The sequence below is a fragment of the Motacilla alba genome, chromosome 1A (assembly GCF_015832195.1).
Source record: "Motacilla alba alba isolate MOTALB_02 chromosome 1A, Motacilla_alba_V1.0_pri, whole genome shotgun sequence".
NCBI lineage: Eukaryota > Metazoa > Chordata > Aves > Passeriformes > Motacillidae > Motacilla > Motacilla alba.
The window spans coordinates 45,590,801-45,613,409 of NC_052031.1; the positions used below are offsets into that span (position 1 = coordinate 45,590,801).

The following is a 22,609-nucleotide window of genomic DNA, read 5'->3' on the forward strand; positions in this document are numbered from 1 at the left end:
AGACCCAAAGTTCAGTCTGCCTGGCAGAGAATTTTAAAGATTCACATTAAAATTTCAAAGGCTAGAAATATCGGTTCCTTAGTAAAAGAGGAACTCTTACTAAAAGAGTTCATTTGTTTTTGCAAGACGTCAGACATTCTCAAGAATTTTATGCTACCTAGAAACTTTGAAACAGAAAACACTTGGTTTTGTACCACTACATCAATACCATTGCATCTAAAGAAGTATTGGCTCACACAAATTAACTTCAAGAACTTAATTAAAACCCTAGTAATATGCTTCCAAATGTTTATAAAAAGTGAACAAAGAAAAGGTCATACAGACAACTTTCTACACTCCTCAACTCTAGAAAATATTTTTAATAACAAAATACTTAATAACATAAGATCCCACACCTACTGCTAGTGCAGCCTCTCATGGTCTTGAAAGCTCTTCTGACCAACAAAATTGTTGGTGCCATTTAGAAAGCAGCTATGGGAAGAGCTATGGACATCATCAATCAGCAGTGTCTCTGGGAGAACAGAATGGACTGTGGCTCTAAACACTCTTTTCAGTGATTTGAAATCTAGCAGGAGGCTCTGAAGCAGAGAGAAAAAGGAACAGGAATTGTAATTCTGGAGTTGCGATGTCCCAGAGTACATTCTGTTCCTCTCCCAAAACTGTCTCTGCAGAGCAGCACACTCAAGAAATTAAATAACAACAAAAGAAGAAGAGTCACAGAGTAATTTTTCAAACAGAATTGGAAGGACAGCCCTCCTAAGAAATGACATCTTTTCATGCTAGATAGCATGGGAAATACAGCTACCAATGAGCACTGTACAAAATCCATCCATTTGGTGTATACTACCCAAATGGTGGAGTTACTATCTGCTTTGCTGGAGTAGATGAAGAGGCTGCTAAGTGAGACACTAACCTGATCAAGGTATCTGAATGCAGTAAGTGCAGTATGTTTAAGTTCTTTAAGCACAGATTATACGTGGTATAGATATTGTAGGTGTATTAGTCAGCTAAGGCCTCATGAGAGCTCTGAGCATTAAGTTCAACAAGGAGGCTTCCATAACTTAGACCTACAGGCTCAAGCTAGATATGCATAAAAAAATTCTGACTTTGAAATTAGACATGTATCACTGCCACTCTGTGACTGCATTGGAGCTGTAAAGAGAAGGACCAGAAAGATACAGAACAAGGATTTCTGGATGTCTGAAATTACTAAATGATGCAAGACTCTTTGATTTGCAAATGAGACCATGGACAGGAGAAATGAGAGAAGTGTGTAAAATGAACCATAGCATAGAATAGATAAACAGAGAAGGAATTCAAAGATGAATTTGATGTGCTACTAGCAACAATGTGTAACTTTTCCTTTAAAAACTCTTTATCTGAGGACTAGAAAGTAACAAAATTGATGTCAGTTTTTGAGACTAGTTTCACAAAGATCCATGGTAATACCGGCCCCTACACCTATCCCAGGTGAAATAGTAGGAATTTTAAAATGCACACTAGTAATGCACACATGAATAAAGACAACCAAGAAGAGTTGAAGTGACTGCATGTAAGGATGCCTCACATCTCAGGAACCTACTGGTGTTCCTTGAAGCAGTCAAAATCACATAGTGAAAATTAACAATTTGCTTGATCTGCTTGTTTGCCTGAACTTCTAAAGCCTTTTGATGAAGCCACTCTTAAAACCCTTTTACAAAAAATACTCCAAAGGCTGTAAAACAGCAGTCATGACATTAAGCCATAAGAAGAGGTTCTTTCATGGAGAAATAGCTGTTTAAACCAGGAAACTGCAGGAGAAATCAGAGTTTTCAAGGTGGAAGAAGGTTTCTAGTGAATTCCTCAAGAGATCTGTGAATGAATCTCGGCAGCTCAATATATTTATTCATTCTATAGGTGAGAAGACTAGCAGTAAGAGCACAAAATTTGATGATGATAGGAACTTATTCAAGGTTAAAAAAATCAAGGACCAGTTGGGCCCATTTTCCAAAGTCCTTGAGCTCAGAATGCTATGCAAATAATTTATAATATGCTTGTTCATAATATACCTGCTACGTAGCCTTCCCTGGTCCTCTGTTTATAGTGATTTTTATAGACACCACAGTGGGTTACACAGACCTACTGATCTGCTTCACTATGGCTGCTGTTGGGCTCTTTCATTCGTACAGTAAAAACATCACGGGCTTCAATAATCATGTACCCACTTTAAATAAAACTAAAGAGTCACTTTTCCATGCAGTATATAATTAAATTAAATCGTGGGACTCATCAGCGATCTTGTGAAAGATCCAAAGTATTTAGCTATAAACTAATGGAAGGCAGTCCATTAGTAACTAATTTGTCTCTCTGATATTTTTTGCTCTGATCCTGAACAGCAGCCATTATATCCTAAGAGAAACCAGGAGTGCAATTTGGGAGAGATTTTCAAGGACACTTCCCAAAAAGTTCAAAATCTGGACAATAATTGAACCATAGCATAAAGATTAATTTTACAGAAGAAAAAGACTGAATCATCCCTGTGAAAGAAGTTTGTATGAGAAAAAAAGCTCAGAGGGCATGATGAACTAATTGAGAAGAAATGTAAGCCAGGCCACTTCCATGTAACCCTCCTCCCAGGAGTTCAACTATCTGTGATTCCAGACCTACTTTCAGTACAGCGCAGCTGTGCAACTGTTCTCAGTTTCCTTCTGAGAAAATTGCTAGGGCGTGAGAGGGAGCTCTGAGAGAGTGCACAGGCTGGAAGCATTTGAGATAAGAAAGGTAAAGTTGCAGACATAAGTAAGATTGTTGAGACAGGGAAAACTGGCACCTCAAGGATTCAAGGAACAACCCTCACATGAAGGGGCATAAAATCCTAACAAGAAAAAAGAAAGGGAAATCAGAAAATAGCAGCTCAGCACTACCACAGATCAGCCTGTTCCAGTGAGCCCCAGAGGCCAGCTCTCCCCTTACCTGAGTGATGACTACTTGCCCATTATACTGAGTGACTCATTAGGTGGGGGCTGATTTAATGTCTAGTTCATTAGTCCTACAAAGTATTGTGTTACACGACAAATAATCTGCTTTGTGCTTTTAAGGTGTTTGTATCTTGCCTGAAGAATCTCTATGGTAAAGTTCCCACAGGGGGAGGGTTACATAAGTAATCCAGAATAACAGACAAGGATAATATGATTAGTCATATAGAACAGCATTTATACTTCAAGGCACAGGTGCACAGGTGGGTTAGGGGATTATAGAACATGCTGGACTTTTTTTTCAGCAGATGATACGTATTTCAGAAAAGTTCCTCATGGCTACAGCATTGAGTAAATTATATCTGAATCAGGATACAGAATGTGATGTCTCTAATGAGCCAAGAAACCTGGGAGACAAAAGCAGAAGTGTTGGGAAAGCCTAATCTAGGAGAAGGTATTCTGAATACTTACAATCCCTGGATAAGGAAATTAGAACAACGCTTCCCAGAAAGCACATCACAGAAGGAAATGGAACTGGGAAAATTCTAAATTATCTAAATGAAAAATTAATTAATGAAACAAAATCTAAATTTCAAAGTCTCACTTGCTGAAGAAGGACTGAGAATGCTAGTGGGAGCTTACAAGAAACACAAGTGAATAACTTTTACAATTATTCTTCTGATTCAAATGCTTTTAGAAATTGCTGCTTGATTGTATTTAAAGAAACACATACTCTATGTACACATAAAAGTTTGAAAGAAACTAGCATGTAAGTCAGAGATGACATTACCTTGCCAGGATAATTTGAAATAAATTTTGGGAAGATGATTATTAAATTTGTTTTTTAATGCCAGAGAACTGGCTGGGGAGCTAGAAAAGCTGAGGGAAGATGCCCTTTCCCACCAGTGCCTCAGGACATTCTCTCGCTTGTGCTCTCCTCACAGTGGTTTTAAATGTGCTTACCTAGATGATAATTTACAAGAATAATAAAACTGTGTTGGAAATAAAGTAAGAACTGCTCTTTTTAGAAAGACAAGGAGACTCAAAGTTCTGATCATTCCAGTGTCCTATGGGAATAAAGGATAAATCACAAAGGATAACTTTAATCATAGAATCATTTAAGTTGGAAAAGACTTTGAAGTTAATTGAGTTCCACCATAAACCTAACGCTGTCAGGTCCCACTAAACCATATCTCTAAGTGCCACACCCATTTCACCTGTCTTTGAAATACCCCCAGGGATGGTAACTCAACCCTGGTGACCTCCCTGGGCAGCCTGTGCTAGTGCTTGACATCTCCTTCTTTTCAGTGAAGAATTTTTTCCTAATATTCAATATGAGCCTTGAGGCCGTTTCCTCTTATCCTATTGTTTGTTACTTGGGAGAAAAGACTGACCTGCACCTTGCCACAGCCTCCTTTCAGGTAGGTGTAGAGTGAAAAGGTCTCCACTGAGCCCCCTTTTCTCCAGGCTGAGCAACCCCAGCTCCCTCAGCCGCCCTTCATACAATGTGTGCTCCAGACCCTTCACCAACTTTGATGCCCTTTTGGGATACACTCCAGTGCCTCAACCTCCTTGTAGTGAGGGATCCAAACAGAAGATATTATCTCTAGCACCAAAACTGTTTCTACCCCTCCAGGACCCATGGCTGATTTCCCAATAGCTAAATGGAAAGAAGCACCAAATATGAATAAAAGAGATTCCTTGAAGCAAATTAGGTATGGCTTTCATATCAAATTCAGTGGCTGAAACTGTTTAAAAAGCTGAAATGAAGAAGTTATAATTTCTGTAGCCCTTGATATATTTTTATTGCATATTAGGCATAACTTTAATTTAAATTTATTGTTCCATCTACAACGTAAGCATACAGAGTCTCCAAACCAAGGGTACTCTGAATTATTTTTATAATTCTGAGTCTGTTTCTTTCTCTTGTTTTTCAAGTATCTGGATTTTGACCTACTCAAGAGAAGAGTCCTGTTCCTGAGTTAGTGGCTTTGACCTTTATGCACTCTTTTATGAAAAACTTTCTGCAATAAGCTTTTCTTTGCCATCAACTGAAGAAGTGAGACCTTTGAAATCAATTTCAGACAGCAGGCCTGCTGGTTAGAGCTAAGTATCTCGTTCTGACCGGCTGCACAATGCTTCAAACCAATTTCATGTCCATTTCTAAAAGATTCCCTTCAAATGAAAAAAAAACAGTAATAGTAAATACCTTTCTAAGTTACAGATTTTCTCAGTCAACATTATATTGTTACATTGAGGTCTCACTGACTGGGAGGAATCAAATATTGCAGGACTAAAACAGTAATTCTTATAAGGCTAAATTGTTTTATTAATGTTGCTCTTGAATAATATAATTTGAACCTATCAGGTGGAAAAATATTTATCTCTATTGATTCCTATATCTATAGAAGTACTTATACAACTACTAAACAGCTTCTTCCTGCAACTCATGGTAAGAGGGGGTGTTTTCCCAAGAAGTACAGGCCTTCAAATTGAACATGTTAAGCTTTAAAGTTAGAGGGACATAGGGGTTTGGTTTATACCAGTTTTACAGAAGTGTATTCCTGTTAACTTCAGTGCAGGTACTCCCATTTTCATCAGTCTAAGCATGTTTGGAATCAAACTACAAACCTTTAATGACATTTTAATGATCCACTTGGGGGAGCTAAAGGGTAATTTGTTTGCAAATTGATTGTGGCAAAAAGGGATGCAAAATTACAGAAAACAGTAAGAGCAGAATCTTCTACTTTTTTCAACTCAGTGCTGATTGATGACCTATATTAGCTGCTGAGGCAAAGTTCTTATTAAAATTCCAGTAATTTAGAGAAAAAAGAATCCCAGTTATAACTAGCTTAGCAGCAGATGTCCGTAATGCATCAATCATATCCTGACTTCAATTATGTACCTACAAGATAAATTAAATGAGACAAAACACACAAGGCAGAGTTTGGCCCTTACACTACATTTTTTTGCTAGTTAACATCAACTGTGACAGTAAGAAAAGAAATTCTAATATTCCATGGTTTTGTCTTCCAACTAATAGGAAATAACTCATTTTATGCTTTTCTTTCTTTTGTTTAGATGTTGGTCTCAGGCTACAGCCACCTGTGCCTTGTGCAGAAGTTACTGTGCTGCAGCAGGGCTTTGCACCATAGTTATATTCTTTATTTCTCCAGCCTGGGACACAGTGGGAACTGTTTCCTAGCATACAACTATGCCAGCTGCTTTATCTTATGTTTGATTGACTGTGGTTACTAGTAGCCCTTGGACTGATCTGGGACTCCAGCACTAATCAGAGGCAGAGACGCAGCATCTCCTATACCTGAAGGAAGAGCAGAGCCTTTTGTCTGTGAAGAATCAATAACATATGATATCAGGCTTCTCTCCATGTAGAAGTTGCCCTAAAAGTTAATATAAACTGACATTACAGTTGATTTCAGAAGTCACAGCAAATCTACAATCCTCAATCTTTTATAAGAGAAAACAACTCACTTTCAGACACATAACTCACATGAAAATTCCTCTGGCAGAGTTGTACTGTCAATGTCTTCACTGTAACATTAGCAACTTTACTATAACAAAACAAACTTCCTCTCATTCCAAACTACCCTTCAGAGCAGTCCACACTGAAGTTTAGGGTTGCCCATATGTGGGCATCTAATTAAACTGAGTCATATAAATGAAGTTTCAAGCAAAATTGATAATTAAATAAAAAACGATGTTATAACTTAGTAACTATAAGATTTCCTTATTTTACGTCTAACTCAGCTAGAGCAGTGTGCTTTGTAGCTACAAATTCACAAAATATATTTTAAAATGCCATTCTGCCTCCTGAAGGCAAACACAATCATGTTGATTGAATACCATCTAAAGACAATGGCAAAGTAAATGGAAGCAAAGGGTACAGCCAACCCAGGTACAGGCACGAAAGGTGTAGTCATTAAGAGCATTTGATGATGGTATTCGTGGTGCAAATTGCTTTTCTGCATTCGCCTTGATGTACAAGGACAAGTACTATATAATGTATTTGGGAGGTACTACTGCTATAAATTAATCAACTTACATTAATTAATTCAATCTCCCATATTTTTTTCACAAGGTCCATCGATGTATAGCCATTAATTAGAAAGGATTTGGTATAGTCACCCAGTTCAATGGAATCCAGCCATTCAGCTACAGAGGAGGGGTTGTAACCATCGTGACCAATCTGCTTCATCTGAAAAACAAGGATGAGCAAAAATTACTGGTGATACCCGTTAAACACCTTTCCAAACAGGAGTTACACATGTTATTTTCTTTGGGTCAGTTATCTTCTTCTCTCATCAACAGTCTTTTAATGGTTAGTACAACATGAAACAATTTCGTGTTTAAGCAGTAATAGAACTTAGTTTTCGATGCATCTTTTTCTTATGGAATCTTGCCTTTTACACCAGAGTGTACCAAGACTGGAAGTCAATTCTTTCTAGACACCACAGAATCCGTAAGTGGGGCAAGGCAAAACAGTAAAAGAGACATTAATATCCTTATTGCCCAAAAATGTCAGATTTTCACCTCAGATTTCATAGAATGGGAAGAAATTAGACAGAGAAATGGTTCTTTTGGTACCATACTGCAAATGAAATATATCCTCTTGGTTGTATTATTCCTAATTTATCTTTCCTACCAGGCTATATGTTATTTTGGAACAGCTGAACCTGCACTATATTCTTCCATCCTCAGGGAAGGTTTAAAAAAAGTCTCTTTCCTCTACCTGCTCACATTTTTCATGTCATGGAAATTTAACATGTTTTAGATTTCTCACTGTCTGTTAAGTTGCCTGAGATTGGACAACTGAATCAGATATCTTTGGAATGGAATTGACAGAATATCGTACACAGAAGTGCACCATTTGCATCTATATAGAAACACAGCCACCTAACGTTATAATTCTTGTTTTCATAAAAAACTAAGAAATACTACTGGCATCTAATTTTTCGGAATTTTGTTAGGCTCCCAGGAAGTAAAAGCTGCAATTTCTCTTTCTCAAATGCCTCTCAGTGACACAAATGAAGACTTCCAAGATAGCCATTAAAGCTATTAAAGATAAAATTTATAAAGCCTCTACCTGAGCAGTTTGTTATGCCACACTGTTATAATGAATTTTAAAGTAACCTACAATAGTGGCAAAAATAAAAGTAGAATGAGGTAAATAAATTATGAAATAGCCTCAATTTTCAACAGTATTCTGCACATATTGTCTTTCTATGGAAATATAACTATTGCTAACTTGATAATACACTGAACTGGTAAATTGTTAAGAAGCTTTATAGGATTAGAAATCATGGGTTTTGCATAGGTTCTCCTGACTGTAAAGGGGTGACTGCGAATAGTAAAAGCCAGTCTCTCATTTCTGCCTACTAATATACATTGCTACTTTATGAGAAACAATGGAAGTGTGACAGAAACATAATGCTTTGAGCTTAAACTCTCACATTCACGTTGCAGTGTGCCTGCATCACTCCTCTCTGGCATACTGATTTTAAAAAGGGTATGCTTAAACAGATACTTGTAAAGCAAGAACCTGATAAATGGAAGAAGAAAAATCTAGTATAGAGAAGACATGAAGACAGGGAACAGGCCCACAGGGAACACATGAATTTCAGAAAATATAAGTATTTTTGTTTCCTTTCTCTAACCAAGAAAATTGATGCACCATGAAAACAATTTTCAACCTATTCAGATAGGGCACATTATGCAAATTATTTCTCGTGTTTCTTACTATTTGATCTTTACATTTAATAGATTCTGATTTTAAAATTATTTTTGGGCATCCTGATTTGCGAAAACCCACACAGTCTGGTTCGTACTTTTGCTAACCCATCAGCCCCTATGAAAAGCAAACACAACATGGCAAGTTTCTGAATTCTCAATTCCCACTGGAGATCTCCATCAAAAGAATTGTTAAAATTGATATTCCTCTACTACAACAGAGTTGCAAAGGGCTGCAGGCAAGTAAACACAGGTGAACAATACAATAAACAAGAGGCTGAGAACAACTGAAATGGATGTGACAATTTCAGTGTTTGGATTTGGTGACAATAGACAAAACTGTTACTGGGTCACTCAAAAGCCTACATCAAAATACACTGGTCTGTTGTAGGGCAGCAGCTGATTCTGCCAGCACTTTCCCTCTCCCAGATTTAAGTCTGCTAATGTTCAAGGCCATGCTGTAGGTAGTGCAGCTGCTTAGCCTTGGATCAGATCTGTGTGAGGAAGAGCAGTGAGAAGTCTGGCCAGGGCTTTAGCCAGACCCCACCTTTTGCAGGAGCTGCATCTGAACTCAGGTCCATGTCCTGACACTTACCTGAGCTATGCTGAAGGTATGTCTGTGCCCAGACCACATTTGCTCATCCTCAACCACTGACTCACCCTCCAAGGTGACCTTGTCCTGTCCTCATCCCTGTGATTGTCCTGTTGGTTTGCCCTGGGATGTGGCTGCTCACAGTCATTGCCACTGTCCCTGCCCTACTCACCTTGTCCCAGTGCTCCCTGCCCACTGCTCCCTGAGAACCCAGCCCACCTGCCCTGGCAGGACAGTTGCTACTATCACAAAAAATTAATCTCAGAACTAGAAAATTTACTACTGGTTTCAGCACAAAAGCATTATTTTGTTTTATCATGAATAAAGAACCACTCTTTTATCTAAAACAGACTTTCTAAAATGCATCTAAAATGAAAATTAATAAAATTTCAGTATCTGTCCTCTTGTATGGAAAGTCTCTTACTGTTTTTTAATAATACCAACTTTATTAACTGTCATTCATAGTTACCTGAATGTTTTCCTTTCAAATACTTACTGACAGACATATTGGTCATCTAGATGTGACAGTATCATTAATAGTATCTACTTTTCATATAAAATATTATTGAGTTTTTAAATAAAACCACTTTGAAATATCTGTCTGGAAGTGCTGCCCTTTTACTTTGTCAGAGTTTCAGTTTAGTTGCATCTTACCCCAATCTTCATTAACAGGTCATGACTCTTAGACTGTATCTTTTCTTTTATACTGCACTATTATCTTGGACTCCTCTCACAGATAATTTAAAACCTGTAGGCTTCCTTGTTGATTGATATTTCTTGAAAGAAAAACACCTACCTACTGAGTGTATTTCCATGCATATTTCAATCATTTTGCACCAGCTACAACACAAGCACCAGTGGTGTCAAGCATCCAAGTAAGGTGCACACTGTTTGACTCAGATCAATGTAAAATTTCTGAGCTGCAGTCATGACAGTGTTTCAAATATTAACTGCTCATAAATAGGGGCACTATTGTTCTTCCACAGACACTACTACCAGTTCATTCAGCTGTGTAGAGAGCAATACCAATGTCAGCTTTTTCACTGCAGAAGATTTTCATGTGCTGACTGTGGAAAAGGCTAGGAATTGAAGCCCAAAGGTCTCAGAGAAAAATAAATGTTTAAGAAAATATGATTCAAAAAAGTATGGAAGAAGATAAGAACCATATGAGATTTCTCTCTCAGGTCCTAATGATATATCATCAGTATCACTTCCTTTGAAATAAATAGAAAGCAGAAGCCAGAAAGAGTTGTTTCTCACAACAAAATACCAATGTCAAGTAGTATCCTAATGGTTTGAGAAACCCCTCTCAAGTCTGCACAACAGACTTTTCAAAAAAGTATATCACTGCTGTGTTGATAGAGCATTTTACATTAGGATAAAAGGCGCTTGAGTTTTTTGTCTCTGAAAGGCGGCCAAATAAACACAAATAGAGCTCCAAAGTAATCACATATGCACTAGAAAAATCAAGGTATATTCAGTAGCATGGGCTGTAACCAATTTTCTCTGATCTTCACAGACAGATAGAGAATTAATACTATGTTCTCCAAAGGCAGTATCACTATCCGGTGGAGCTTAGTGTGTGTATCAAAATCAAGCTTTTTATGTGCTGTAAAAGGAGGATGAGATTACTTGACTTTCACTGCTTCTTAAATGGCGGCTATGATTACAGTGAATTTATGCTTGTGTTCATTTGGGAGAAAGATCTTTTTAGCAAGCATATAATGGTTTCTTTTACACTGCTGGCCCATTTAAGAGCTTTAAGCAGCATTTTTGGGAACTTATATGAAACTATCAGCTACCTAGGTAAGAAATTTTAGGTGATTGTCATGGGGGATATATCAGTTCTTTTTTGTTTCCTGTCTTTGTCAGCTGTCTGTTATGTACTTTACAAATGTGGTCAGTTGGAGTCATATTGTTGGAAGAGGAGATAATTCCTCCTCTGGAGCATTGAAAGAAAAGGCTCAGAAGAGTGACACTTCTGAAGCCCAGAGAGCCTGGCTGGAAAAGGGGCACCACATGGAGCTGGTGCCTGCAGTGCCCAGGCAGAAACTGAGTCTGCAGTCAGGGGCAGAGGGGCAGCTTTCACAGGGGACGGGCACAAATGATGAAGGACCTGAGAGGACTTTGCATGTGCTGCTGGTAGAAAGGCACTGAGTGAAACAGGGGCTGCCTGCAGAGAGACAGCAGGTGAGGAAGAACCGTATGTAAACTTTTTGGGTTTCTATTCCGTCTAGCCTGTCACATATTTTAAAAGTTAACTATTCAAGCTTGCGTTCTATTAATGTTAGACTTTTCTTTTCACTAATCAAATGTCTTCTGTCTTCTTGTGGAGCTTGCTAGAAAAAGACAGTACAGGCACATTCACTTCACAGCAGTGCCTGATTCAGGATCTTGCCTCAATGGAAGGTCCAGAATACCCCTGAGTTCAGTGTTTCCTACCTAAAGTTGTCAGAATTGCAGTAGCCATCCATTCTGTGTTTTTTTTCAGTTGGAATCTGTCTTCCAAATTTAAAGGAAAATAGATGCACACCTGGGGACTTTTGTGTTTGCTTTTTTTCTTTTTCCTGGAGAAATGTAAACAGTTCCGCATCCAGAAGAATGAAGAAACCTCCCAGTTCTTCATCAGATACAATATGCGGGACAAGGGAGTAACAGTTGTCATTCAGTGACAATGTATGCAACAGTTCAGACATATCCATTACATAAAATGTAATCTTAAGAAGATCTGAAGATGAAATTTGTGGACTAAGTGGAAGCTATGACTTTTGATCTCATGAGAAAGTTTAAGTCAGCTCCTTCAGGTTGTCATCCTACTCTTGTTAAAAAAGGGGATAGCGTTTCCTCTCATGTAGCATATTTCCGTGCCTGCTGACTATTCTCAGAGCAGCCAGTAGATATTGTGGAGCCGATCACAAATAAGAAAGTACAAAAGAAGCAGGAAGGTAAGTAAGACGTCCTGTATGGCAACAGTGGCAGGACCAGCAGCATGCTACTGTTATCTACATTATACAGATAAATGTCAGCATGTCATGTTTAGAGTGGCTCTCTGGTAGGCTCAGATAAGAAGGAAAATGTTTATGATACTTCTATCAGTGAGTTTCCAATCACATGCCTGGAGAGGACATTTGGTCTGTGGGACCAGTGTGAAGTTGGTCTGAAGTAAACACATGGAACTATAGCTTGAATGTATCTAACTGCTTCTACTGATTCTATTGTGCTGCATTACTTAAACAACATAGACTACCCATTTGTATTTCAGACTTGAAAAATTCATGTGTTGTATTGGATTCTAATTGACTTTTTCTGTCCTTGTGGTTAAAGGTCTTGCAAGTGGTGCAGTGAACATATGAATGCCCTCCCTTCAAACCAGGAAAGTAATTTCCAGAGGCATAAGAAGCAGGGAAAACAGTGTAAAAAGCATGTCCTTTGAATCCCATTTTTCATCTTCACTTCCAGCAGACCAGAAACAAGAAGTCACAGTCAGAATGGTCATCAACACTTTGCAGCATCTCCTAGTTTGGAAACTGTCTTAGGAATGGAAGTGCTAAATGGGAGGTAATTAAACACCAGGACTGAAAGCATCTTGCTGAGCTCTGGGGTATCTAAGCCAATAGCAATATAGCAACAGCAAAGATCACATGATGTGATCTTTCTCTTTTACATACACAGCATAGTTAATGAGCACATGCACAGTCATTCTGCTTTCCTAAATGCCAGACTCACTGTGCTTGCACAAGAGTGTTACATATGAGTAATAAGTCCAGCACTTTTGGAAGCAGAGCTTTATAACACCACTTGCAGACAGGATGTGCTCATAGCCTGCTCAATCCTACATCTTGTCTCATTCTGCAAAGCACCCGAGAAAAGAGGCTGGCTGCCTGCACACCACTGCTATTCCTAAACCTGCTTTGTGCTGAGACCTCCATGCAGGAAGGAACAAGCTGCTTTAAGAATAGCTCTGAAACCAGGAGAAAGCTGCTCTCAGTTAACATCTTTCTTCCATCTGTCAAATGAGAGCATGTGTTCCTATTATATGCTGGGAGAAGGAGCCATACACTGAGCATCCCACACAAAACCAATCCCCTTTCTTAGATAAATTCCGAGATAGCCTAGCATAATTGTCATTAAAAAAAAACAACAACTTTTTGAGGAACCCACTGAGAAGTCACTCGCACATAGGTTTGGGATGCTGAAATAGCTGGCCAATGCTCCTTAGGTTTCCCATGTAACCTAAGTGTGACTAAAATTTTATGCCATGACTGTTTTTACTTTCTTAGTCAATTAAGCATACACTGCATACAATTCTTTTCTCAGTATTATTTTTTCTCTCAAGGTATTTGCAGCTTCAGTATCTTTTTATATGTTATCTCCACTTCTCAACATATCTGAATTTCCTTTCAATAAAGCCTATAAAATCCTCCTCCAAAAATTTATTGATTTCATTTTTTCATACAAAAGTCTTAAATGCAATATTAAACTCTGCTATGAAATTTGCTTTAAGACTGATATAATATATAAAATACTTCCATTTCAAGAATTAATTTTGCAAATGATATTTTTACCAGACTGTCTTATACTTATATTATTAAAATAAGTCACAAAATGCTCTAATTAATATTAAGATGAAACTTGAGTAATTTAAATTGCATTGGTACAAGACAAGAATTAGAGCTACAAGCTTTAATCCAACAAAAATAAAGATTATCTCAGAAAGAAGCATTCTGTCTCAAAGGTTTCAACCTTACCTACCTACTGGCGAACATACTATTTTTCCCTCTTATGAAATGTTCTTCTCAAATACAGAATATAATGGGAAAACATTTTGAGAAATCTAGGTAAACATACCCTTTTATACCTGCATAAGAGACCACAATGATTAATTAATCTATATTTGGCCAAAATGTGGGTATTTTCCCCTACTTAGAACTACTTTAAGTTCCAGAGAATGGTTCCTAGGCTGCAGAGATGAAAATGTATCAGAACAACAAAAAGAGCTTTTAAAAAAGGTATTTTTAAACCTTGACTATAGATTTGTTGCTTGATTTTTACCCTCTTATGCAGTGCTGCCTGGGGCTTTAAGGAAGTGTTGTTTGACAGGTGTTTTTTAAAGCACTTCCACCTCAAAATAGGAGCTAAAAAGTATCTCAAGACAGGAAACATTATTAGTAAAACTAAAAATAACATCATCAGCAATGTAATTAAGTTAAAAATGCATGGAGTCATCGAGATTTAAATTAAATGAGGAACAGAAAAGAGGTACATACTCAAAACAAACAAACTAACAGAATTTTTATCTAATGAGATTCAAATTAGTGAGACTCCAATTACGGTTTGAGGTCTTAATATATTTAGATGGCATGCACTATTTTGAATGCAGGATGACAGAGCTGAACTTATCAACACACAAATAGACATACAGCAATGTTTAATGGTTTGTTGCAGGATGTGAAAGTGTTTTATTTATTTAGCAAGCTGTTGTGAATACAAGGGTGTGTTACATTAGATAAAACTTCCCATGATCCTAATTTTTGGGCTCTAGAACCTGCCTTCAAAAGAACTCAGTTTATATAGGAAATTATGTGTTTTTACTATGTAAGCTCTCTTACATCGCTGAGTCGTTTACATGGAGAAACATGATGCACAGCTTCAGCTTGCAACTGCATTTGATTTGGTGTAGCATCCTTGCAACAAAGACACGTTAAAAATGTGGTTCTTAGGGACTGGCTTTTTAGCTCAACAGGGAAGAAGCTAAAAATTATGTCACCATTATTCAGCACGTGCTTCAAGCCATCCTGTGTTACTTAACTATCTTTGGTCCAGAATTCTTCTGAGTTACTGCATAACCATCCTGTTCTCAACTGGTTTCAAGAGTACCTCTAGATCTCGATCCTATCTCACATCAAGCAGATGTTAAAAGGACTGAAGTTGTGGCTTTATAACAGAATCTGCTCTCAGCATTAGAAAACTCTCCAAAAGCAGAGCATATTAGCAATGTTTTCATAAACACCAGCCACTGAGTGCAGACAGCACTAACATGGTGATATATTAACAATAATTTTGAAGAATGTTAACAAAACCACATGAAAGCTGATCTCTCTAAGAAGCATGAGAAACAGTATAAAAATATCATCAGCTACGAGCTCAGCTAAAGATTATAAAATTTTTGTTTGAATTATAGTATTCCTGAAAATTTCATAAATTCATAGATAAAACTTTAATATTTTTTAATTCATCAAATGCTACTTTTAATACCCTACTTCTTGTACCATTTATCTCATTTGTCTAATACAGTACGTAGAAAATGATTCTTTTTAATGATCTTTGGTGTTTCTGTGTGCAGACTCACATATATGGATTGACTAACACCTCCAGATACACAAATTGCTTCACAACTTCTGATTTTCCCATGCAAAAGAAACTTTTGTGCTCTTTTACAAGTCATCCATCCAGGAAGCCTTGATGCATCAAAAAGCCTTTTCCAACCATTTCTGCTTCGCTATCTAAACTGAAAAATCCTTTAATAACTCTTGTCATTCTCCAGTATTATGAAACTTCAAGTGGAATAATCTCTATTTACCTCGATTACTTCCAAAATGCTGCTACCAGAACACTCATTGCACTTTACACTTGATTTTATTCCTGCCTTAGTATTTTGCACAAAGTATCAGCATCACATGTGACAGCCTTCTGAGCCCTACTGGTGTCTGCTATTCATCATTCATTGTCCTTTTAAAATTTTCCAAATTAAAATAGTAATTTTTCATGCTAGGTCCACTATTCATTGTTTGGAATGGTAGTAGAAGCCTCCAGTGATACATTCTGGTATGCAGAATATTCTATCACTGATTTTAAAATCTAGATTTTAAATTGGCTAGCACTAAAAATGACTGGGAAAATGTCTGCAAGTTTTTCTGTCCGCAGCTGAGAAGCAAAATTCATAGACATAGCAGAAAATTAAACAGCCTGCAGGAAGTCTCTGTATCCCACACAAAAGGCAGGTATTAGGAAAACAATCTTTCCTCCAATGCTTTTAAGGGGCAAAGTATTTCCAGGGCAACTCCTAAGTTAAGAAAGGCATTCTGGGATTCATGGATAGCCTTATTTACACATATGTATTGGCAGTCTATGAATAGGCTGAAAGGCCAAAGGAATTCAAATTCATTCTAAACAGCCACCATGTCAAATTACAGATTTTTCTTTCCTTTGCTGTGTCAACTACATCTGTGCAAAGGGAGTCCAATGCACTGATATTATTTTATGCCATATTTGCATGCGCAAAAAATGTGTCTACAAAACAAGTAGAGTTATGTCTATCTCCATTCAAAAAAGTGTTTTAAATAATGTGAATACTGCAGGGGTTAGTTCCCTCACATAATAACAGAAACTATACCTTTGGGAGAAGCTGGATTGCTTGGAGTATTCTCTGTCTGTGCCCAGAGTTAAGGATTCCTATTTCCAGGAGATCCTGGTCCTCCATCACGTTGCTTCCCTAAAAATGGGGAAAAAGGTGGAATAAAAATTAAAAATTTAACAGATGCCCTCAATACCCTGAAACAGGCCCTTCTGTCACATTTAAACAAGAACACTTCGCTTAACTTATAGCATCTGACAAGAATAATAAATTACTGATGATTGCATTCATTTTCACGATAACAAAATATGGTGGCAGGTGCTTGAACCCGTGGACTTTTGCTACACTGCTGGCAGCACTGCTGGTGGAGAAATTGTAGCTCTCACTCAAGCCAAATACCAGATATAATTGCTTTATCATCTGGAAAAAGGATATGACTACAAAATTGTTCAGAAACTCTCCATTTTTTCAATTCACCTCCTACCTCACCTATCTATTTATGATGTTCATTTTTCTCCAGATTGAAAAAAAACCAACACAGAATAAGATGAGGAGAGTGGATAAGGATAAAATTATTTAGTTCATTGATAGTAAAATGATGAAAAAGGGACTGGTGTCAACAAACTATCCAGTCCCCATCCCCCATTTAACTGTCCTAGTTCAATCCTAACTTTACTTCTCACTGCTTTTATCTTCCTGATCATGGTCAAATAGTTCCAAACATTCAAACAGCTGAAAAAGACCATCTGTTCAAATAATACACAAAGTAATTGCCCGGAAAAGTTCATGAAATAAACCTCCACAATTCAAGCATCTCTTCATAGGAGTTGCTAGCAGAAGGAGCTACACAAACAGGACAATACAACTCCTAAATTCAAGGAGTCTCACACCACCTAGTAAGTCCAGTATTTGAAGGTCAATGATCTAAAAAGCTGTCAGCGACTATTGAAGGAATCATTGGAGGCATGAGAGTGGCTCAAAGGGGAATTGAAGACAGGGATCAAGTCGGGATTTCTGGCAATCTTGTATTCTTTTTTGAGCTTATCATTTCAGAAAAAACCTCAGCTATTTAAAAATACATTTTGTTTTTAAAAAGTTTCTAACTATTACAGTTGAAAACAGAACCTGAAAAAACTGATGACCTCTCCTGATCTTTTAGCCATGTTGGAGTCTCATGACATTTATTGGCTAGAAGCAAGAATTTTTACTTGTACTCATTTAATTTGGTCACTGAATAAGCATTATGTGAGCAAATCCATGAAAACTTCATCTCTACCTTTCCTTTTGGCTTGCTGCTTCTGACTTAGCACAGCTCTTAAGGAGCGGCAAAATGAAAAACAAATAGGCACATAACAGAACACGCTTAAATGCTTTGCTGAGTCAGGGCTTAATAAAGGATATGACTTCTTTCTGAAAATACAATCTCCTGTCCCACAGCATGGATTTCTTTCAAAAATCACCCCAAAATATGGAAAACTTCACTCTGTTCAGCTGCTAAATCTTCACTCTTTTCAGATGGACTGAGTAGTTTACAGGCGTAACCTGAGGATTCTCAAGTGCTACTCCACAGAGTACCCTGCAAAATCTAGGCAATGTCTTTTTAAGGGAATCAAAGAAACTTTGCAAAACTATTATATTTTAAAGTATACTTTACAGTAAGTGGTATGGTTTAAGACTACAAATCTGCAAATCATACCCTGAAACAATCTGTGTGCAGCATTCAGAACAGGGCAGGCAGAAACCTGCTCTCCAGGAGAAGCTGTGCAAAGACGCTGGCTTAAGTAGAACACCCAATATAAAAGTGCCTGCAGCATTGGCTGTGCAACCAATGATAGTGATTAGGTGGGGGTAATACCCCCTTCATCTTCCTGGTAAACACATAAAAAATATTTCCTCTTTCTGCCTTTCTCTTTTAAGTAACCAGAAGGAGGCTGTAAATTTACAGAAAAAAACTCTTGAAAAAAGCCATCCATTTTGGGTTGGATTCTCCAGCAGCTGGAAACAGCTAGCATAAATGGATTTAAGGGAACTGAGCCAGCTGAGGATCCAGTCCAAAACAAAGGCTATACATTTCCATTCGTTTTAATAAATGCATCTATTTTGTTTGCAGCTACTGCTTTCATTTTGTTTAACAGTTTTTTAGATTTCACCTTCATTACTGCATGATGTTTACACACAATCACGGTGTACTCATCACTGTTTACTGGTGCCAGTAACCTTGGCATACAGCTTCAAATATTACAATGTTTAAAACTCAATTAAACTAACAGGCACAGGAAAAATATTTGCATGTAGTTGCTGTATTGCAGAGAAAGCATTATTTTATTAATTCTTTGCTACTGTTTTTTCCTTATATATCATTTACTGTACTTTTTTAAAGTACATCGAGGTCACAAAAGCAAATATTTAAAACTCAGGAAGCCTGAAACTCATGTTGCCTCCTCATTCCCAGTTTAATAAGGCAACAACCTTGTCTTTGAATGTGCTCAGGTTTGAGAGCTTTGCTGTGTTAACATTAAGTGTCAACAGTACCAGACACTTATCCCTCCTGTAAAACTGATTTTATTGTCTTCTGCCATGGAGCTAAAACAACTTTTCATCTTTCCACAAGAGCAAACCAGGGGAATTTAGATAATCAGTATAATCCACTACTGCTTAGCATAGAGGAATAAACTCATGGCAGTAGAAAGCTGCTGTTTGATTTGCAGAAATACCTGTAAAGAGAAAGAAACAGCCTATCCCTCACAGTCCTATCTCCCAAGTATCTGCTTACATTGCCCCCTTAATCCTATTCCCTGATTTTTTTTTTTACCTGATTGTTCCTCTCATGCTCTTCCAGTCTCTTTCCATAGGTTCCTACATTGAGAGTGAAGAAAACCTAGCTTCCTTCTGCTACAAGGGGAGAAATTCTCTCCCTGCTCTTAGCTTCCATCAGTTATAGGCTGGGCCAAATGTAACCTCAATTAACTTTAGAGATGACATGGTAAATGTAATTAAAATGAATATGAATGCAAGAATGTCTTGTCACATTATTTCCTCCTTAAAAATAGTTGTACTACATTAGTTGAAATATTCACCAAAAAGAAATTATCCTAGTATACACATAGAGAATTTGAGTCCAAAGATTTAACTTTTATATGCTTATGTGCAAAACAGGAAATTCAGGTGAGCAGTCACTACTGAGCTTATTACGCTTTCTGTAATGAAAACATAAGGGACATTGTGATACTGTAGTTTCTTAAGTCTATAGGAAAACTTAGTTGGAAGGAAAACTTCTTAGAGTTAAAGCCATAAAAACACAAGATGGCTCATACAAGGACAGATTCAGATCTCATTCACTTCAGCTTACAGTCTTGAAATTCCTGTCTTATTAATGCATAATAGTCTAATGAACTGGAAAGACCCTGCTTCTGAAGTTCCAGTTAGGAAAGAGCGTATCTGAAACCCTCCACCTGCCAGATTTGTGGTTCTGCACAACTCCCAGGATCATCATCTTTTTCCCTCGAAGTGCACAGAGGAAGCTCATCTCCTGAGCAAGAAGGCAGTAGTTTCACAGAACAGTTGGGCTCAAGAGTGAAGGAAAAACTGCATGTGGGAGACTGGAGGCATATGAAAAACAACATAATTTTAAAAACCCAGAAATTTTGCCAGATTCTGAGATAGTTCCTATAAATGAGTTCAGAACAAAATGCATAATGATACATTATGAGATAAAGATGTCACTGGCATTTATTTCGGTTGTTCAATACAAAATCACTTCTTGCATTCTCCACCTAAATACAGTAATTCCCAGAAATTCTGGATTAGACCTAAGCACCCACAAGCATTCTACCTTTTGCAGAAACAAAAGAACTCTGAAGATTTGTTCCATAAGATAATAAAATATTGAACAACATATTAGAATGGCAGGCATGACGGTATGTTTCACATTCCTCCTTTCGTACCTATGTTTTTAATCTTCCTTCATATAATTTTTGTCCTGAGAATGATCATGAAAAATTCTAATGTCTGTTTCTGTCACCTAAGTAAAATGGTACAGAAGCTTTAAAATAGTTGGCAGATGTATCACTAGACTTCTCTGAAAATTCAACCACTGAAGTTGGAAGAGATGAGCTGTGAGGAACAAAATGACTGAAAAAGAAAGAACAAATTAACTTTGAATTTAAAGTTTTCTTTCTCCCCTGCAAAGGAAAAAGACTTACATAAGAAATAGAAGATTTGGGCCCTTTTTGCTTTAGGTTGGCAATGTCAACTTAACCAGTTCTTTCGGTGTTCATCTGTGTCAGCAGAGGAGGAAAAGTAGTAAATCAGGTACCTAAAGCTGTGTAAGAGCTGCTGCTTTGACTCAACAGATTGAGTCAACGTCATTTGCTGTGCAGCCATTACTGAAACCAAGGTCGGCTGGAGACACCAAGTGCTACAAGGTAACAACAATTTCTGGTAATGTTTTATGTTTCTGATGTACTGGCAACTGGTTTGACAAAGAACAGGATTGGTGTGGGTAAGGGAAGGATGGCTTCTGAAGTAAGTACAGGGCTGATGGGGCAGCAAAGGTGCTTGCATCACTCCCAGTGTGCAGGGAGCACTTTACACTCTCCTTTGTCCCCTCCCAGTCATCCATGTAGTAATCTGCTGCATCATCAAAATAATGAGATCAGAAGAGACTCTGAGGAGCTGGTACAGGTGGCATCCAGCATGCAGCAGTGGGTCGTATCATGGTGTAAGTGTATGACAGACAAGGTCGCGTGGTGTTTGAAGTGCCTTGCCAATGTGTCTACCAAAGTGTGCTGCACTGAGCCTCACCCTGATGGACTGAGACCTGGCACTGCAGGAGCACAGCTGGGGCATTTCAGTGGAGCTGGGCAACAGGCCTCATACTTTGGCTTACAGAGCTGCTGGAAATATGGCCTGGCACAGAAAAGAAAATCTGCTGGGTTGTACACTTAGCCGGAGTATCCGAGAGTACAGTTATTCCTGTCATTCAGATAAGAGAGGTGGGAGCAGGGCAGGAGCAGATGGGCATGTTCTTCCATTACACATGGTTGGAGAGTGAAGTCAGAGAGAGAAAACTCAGATCAATAGCACCAAAAAGCTCTATTCTTTCTTACTTGCTGCGATCCCAGATGCATAAATGGCGAGGGAATAAGGACTGATATAAAGCACATTCTCAATAGCTCATTCAAACAAGCCTCCTCAGTTGGAATTGCTTTGTTTCTCACCCACCTAACCCTAATAACCTTCCAAACTGTATCCTCTTGAAATACTGGACATCTAAACTGTTATCTGGCTGGGAACAAATTAAAGACATCTCACAGTGTAATTAAAAACACACTGAATAACTTTTCTTTTTCATAAGCTATATCATAAGCCAAAAGGTTTTTTCAACACAACACAATTTTCCCACAAGATAAAAGAATTTATTTCTTAGAGACTTGCAAGAAAGGACTAGACAAATGTAGCTTTCAGTAATGAGCATTGCTTCTTATTAGTGCAAAAATTTCAGGCAATGTGTCACATATTTAATTTCCAAACAAGAACTGGCAAATGACCAGAATTTAGCAAGCTTCATTATAAGTGAAAAGGTTGCCTCTAACTAGTATTTCCACTGTTAACATGAAAACAAGATCTGTAAGAATGATTATGGAGTTAAATGCCCAACTTGTACTTTCAGGTCAGAAAGATTTCAGACTCCTTAAGATACTGCAGACACTATTTAATCTAAAAACCTGACAAGATTTTGTTAGAAAAATCCCCTGCCAGAAGCATGGAATTTTTTCTTGGAAGAAAGAGATAGATTAGAAAATATGTTCAGAAGAAAGGACCAAGCAGGTTGCAAAAGAATCATTTGATAACATTCTTCCAAAATTAATTTGCTTTAAAACTGCTTATACTCATTCTCAATCCTCACCTTGCTCTATTTCCAGTCTTTACATTTATGACTTTCTTAGCAATTAAAAAACC

General features: G+C 37.7%; 1 protein-coding gene across 10 annotated transcripts in view; it reads right to left on the minus strand.

Annotated features, from left to right (window-relative positions):
- The window catches only part of ANKS1B (ankyrin repeat and sterile alpha motif domain containing 1B), a 407,552-nt gene that overhangs the window by 145,822 nt on the left and 239,121 nt on the right, over nt 1–22,609 (minus strand). For all 10 annotated transcript variants that reach the window (XM_038155524.1, XM_038155523.1, XM_038155513.1 and 7 more), the window contains 2 exons: nt 16,688–16,786; nt 7,018–7,170 (listed from right to left, as the gene is read on the minus strand). In XM_038155524.1, coding sequence (XP_038011452.1) covers nt 7,018–7,170; nt 16,688–16,786 — 252 coding nt within the window. The remainder of the gene's footprint in view (nt 1–7,017; nt 7,171–16,687; nt 16,787–22,609) is intronic.